The following is a 3,575-nucleotide window of genomic DNA, read 5'->3' on the forward strand; positions in this document are numbered from 1 at the left end:
AAAATACAGAGCGTTATGTTTGGGGCAAATCCAGCACAACACATCACATCATGTTATACGTATGCTTGTCATCAGCAAGGATTAGGGGTTAATTATGATAAAAATAAACGGAATAGAGCTAAGCACAGCCAAAACCCTAGAGGAACTTGGTTCAGTCTACTTTCCAACAGACACTGGGAGACAAATTATTGACATGAAAATGGCTGTCTGGCAATGATCAACAACCAATTTGACAGAAGGTTAAGAATTATTTTAAGAATAAAGATAAAATATTGTACAATCCAGGTGTGGAAAGCTCTTAGAGACTTCCAATAAAGGCTCACAGCTGTAAGTGCTACCAAATGTGATTCTAACATATTAGTGTTTTAATTTCCATTATTTTTTGTAAATGTTAAAAGGCTTCTTTCACTTTGACATTAGAATATTTTGTGTAGATCATTGACAAAAAAAGCACAATTAAATAGATTTTAATCCCACTTTGTAACACAACAACATGTGGAAAAAGTCAAAAGAGTTGTGAATACTTTCTGAATGCACTGTAGATGTGTCTTCTCTCAAATAATCAGAAATAAAGGGGAGAGAATTCACTGTCAACATTTCAATAATGGGGTTTAAGTGTTAGTGAGGCTTTTAAAACAATTCCATATGTCATCTTAGGATCTGCCTACCCCTCCCCCATTATACTTTTAAGAATTAGAGACGCTTTCTGATCTAATATTCTCCTGGTAGGTGCAGAGGATGTATAATTCAATAATTCATACATATAGATGGCATGATTATTATTGCAGTCTTAATCTAAATGGCAACAAGCTTTGCCCTCAACTTCTGTTACGTCAGCGCCGCTCTACTCCCCTCTGTTGTTGCAGACGGGCAGAAATCGCTCGAAGCTTTTTCTATTCAGCTCCGAAATCCAGCGAGTGTCCAGCCATGCCAAAACGAATACTTCCCCTGTCAACTCTGTGAAGCGTAGTGATACTGGCACAGCGTTAAGCGCCCCAAGGTGAACTAAGCTTAAGGTTACAACACATTTGTTGTTTTCATATTTTTTTTTAAATATTCCTTGAATAGAGTGATTCGTTTTTGGAGCACTTGCTTTTTCTGCATTGCATTTGAGCGCAATCACAACCTTTCACCATTACTTCCCAAAGCAAAACAGACTTTTTAGCGCTTGCTTCTCGGACTCTCCAGAGGAAGCGTGTTGTTGCTGCTGTGGTTGGCATCGTCATGGTGTTAGCACTTATTATAGCGATACCGCTGCTGGTCCAAGCATCCAAGACGGACGCACACTACGAGATGATGGGCACCTGTAGGATGATATGTGATCCATACAACCCCAAACCCAGCGCCAATGCTCTGGAAGTCATGCAGGACCTGAGCGCCATCCCATCCCCGGCGTTCTCGCATGGGACTAAAGGCGATCCGGGTCGTCCGGGGAAACCAGGACCGAGAGGTCCGCCAGGCGAACCGGGTCCTCCCGGTCCAAGAGGACCGCCGGGGGACAGGGGGAACTCGGGGAAACCGGGTTATCCCGGCCTTACCACGGGGGAGACGGCTAAAGGGACCGTGAGTAGCGCTAGGACCGAAAATGGCGAGGACCGAGACTCCGCAATTGGCGGCACAAAAATCGCATTTTACGTGGGTCTGAAAAACCCCCACGAGGGATACGAGGTGCTAAGGTTCGACGACGTGGTGACAAACCTGGGGAACCATTACGACCCGTCTACCGGCAAGTTCACGTGTGAAGTGTCCGGGATCTACTACTTTACATACCATGTGTTAATGCGTGGAGGCGACGGGACCAGTATGTGGGCAGATTTGTGCAAAAACGGTCAGGTAGGCTATACCTTATATTACGCAATTATATTTCCTCGTATGCAAAGTCAACATGATATGCTATACACTTCTGCAATTGAAGGAGAACGGTCGCATTCACTGTGCATTGATCCAGATTGATATTGGAGAGTTTTTACGCGCAGAAAGCGCTTGTCTCTCTAAAACGGCATCTACTCCGTGCACTTAATCTCACTCAGTGAGTTCAGTCAGTGAATGAAGAGGCTTGGGCCACTTCATTCACCAGCAAGGACAAACGAATCGCTTGGTGGTGTTTACAAGACCATTCTCGTCTACTGTAGCGGTTAGCCCTACCCTGGTCAAACCATCTGGAGCCGTTTGAGCTGTCTAGCCTATGCACATTGCCAACATAAACAAACAAGACGTCCTTTATTAGTTTGGTAGGTTCAAAGTGGAAAATCTATAATGTTTCAACATTGGGTCAAGGGTGGACACGAGTTAGTCAATAGCATAATAATTAATGTTGCAAAATCCTTCACTACTCTAATAATGCATCTTATCCGCAGGTCCGCGCCAGTGCAATAGCCCAAGACGCAGACCAGAACTATGACTACGCCAGCAACAGTGTAGTGCTTCATCTAGACTCCGGGGACGAGATCTACATCAAGCTGGACGGAGGCAAGGCGCATGGGGGAAACAACAACAAGTACAGCACGTTTTCCGGTTTCATTTTGTATCCGGACTAAACCTCGACATACAGGGATGTGAACTCTACTATAATTATTAGACTCTATCATACCTAGAGCAAGTTGCCCGTTGTCCGGGCGCCCCTGTAAGCGGTTGTGCGTCATTTGTTTGTATATCTGTGGTGTTTGGGGAGCCAAGACATGCCATTCGCCCGTATACAGAAGACATTTCCGTGTGATGTGGTATATTTTGCTTGAAAATCTGTCTGTTTCCACTCAAGATATATAGCCTATTAAAATATATACGTATAAAAAATAAGCAACAAAGATGGAAGTAAGGAGTCAGACGTCATATTTATTGTTCCACCAAGGTCCGTATGTTACAAAAATGTTTTATGTCATATAGTAGCTTATTCCAGTACACTACGTCCATTGAATATAAGTATTTCAATAAATTATGTTTTCTATTATGTCAGTTTATTTGTGGAATTTGTTGTCATTTTTAAGATCACATTCATCCTTCAAATAGATTGTAGATTATAGATATCATTTTAACCATACATTAACCACCCTCCCAATAGATTTAGCCTAGAATGTGTGGCCTAATACATGTTTTTAATGGAGTGTTAGCTAAGAATGCCATTGCGCTGCGTTTTTGTCTGACTCTGTCTGGAGCTGTCATCCACTCCACATTATAACTACAAATAGGCTGTCCCTAGGCGGGGGAATCTGTATTCTTGTCTCACGCCTCCAGTCTCCATCCAGGGGTGTCACTGCCGGTGTCACTGTCAGTGTTTGTGGTGGGGACGGTTGGAGATGGATGTCCTACGGGGCACAGACTAAGGCCTGCATGGCTTAATTTACCTCGACACTGATCTATTCACGCCCAATTAATATTGGAGGGACGTGGGTCTTAGCACCTCATGTCCTACGAAGATGTCTGGGACAACAGTAGCATTCATACTCCACTGTGGTACCCGTCCATATACTGAACAGGTAGCACAACAGACCTGATGGCTTATGATAATTCGCCTGCATGCTAATCCTGTATTAAGATCTTTAAAGCATGCCCCCTCACAACCACTGGGTAAACATGTG

At 43.6% G+C, this 3,575-nt stretch overlaps 1 protein-coding gene across 1 annotated transcript; it reads left to right on the forward strand.

Moving 5' to 3' along the window:
- Positions 1 to 745: 745 nt before the first annotated feature.
- On the forward strand, positions 746 to 2,947 carry c1ql2 (complement component 1, q subcomponent-like 2). The gene is made up of 2 exons (XM_035757073.2): positions 746 to 1,833; positions 2,358 to 2,947. Exons 1-2 carry the CDS (start codon positions 1,225 to 1,227, stop codon positions 2,535 to 2,537), a joined length of 789 nt encoding a protein of 262 aa, XP_035612966.1. The 5' UTR covers positions 746 to 1,224; the 3' UTR covers positions 2,538 to 2,947.
- The last annotated feature ends 628 nt before the right edge of the window (positions 2,948 to 3,575 follow it).

The sequence above is a fragment of the Oncorhynchus keta genome, chromosome 34 (genome assembly GCF_023373465.1).
Source record: "Oncorhynchus keta strain PuntledgeMale-10-30-2019 chromosome 34, Oket_V2, whole genome shotgun sequence".
Taxonomy (NCBI): Eukaryota; Metazoa; Chordata; class Actinopteri; order Salmoniformes; family Salmonidae; genus Oncorhynchus; species Oncorhynchus keta.

What these genes read in the sequence shown, in the direction of transcription:
- c1ql2 (XM_035757073.2), top strand. Translation starts at nt 1,225, where the DNA reads ATGGTGTTAGCACTTATTATAGCGATACCGCTGCTGGTCCAAGCATCC. An exon ending in ATTTGTGCAAAAACGGTCAG is followed by an intron (nt 1,834 to 2,357) that starts GTAGGCTATACC and finishes TCTTATCCGCAG; the next exon opens with GTCCGCGCCAGTGCAATAGC.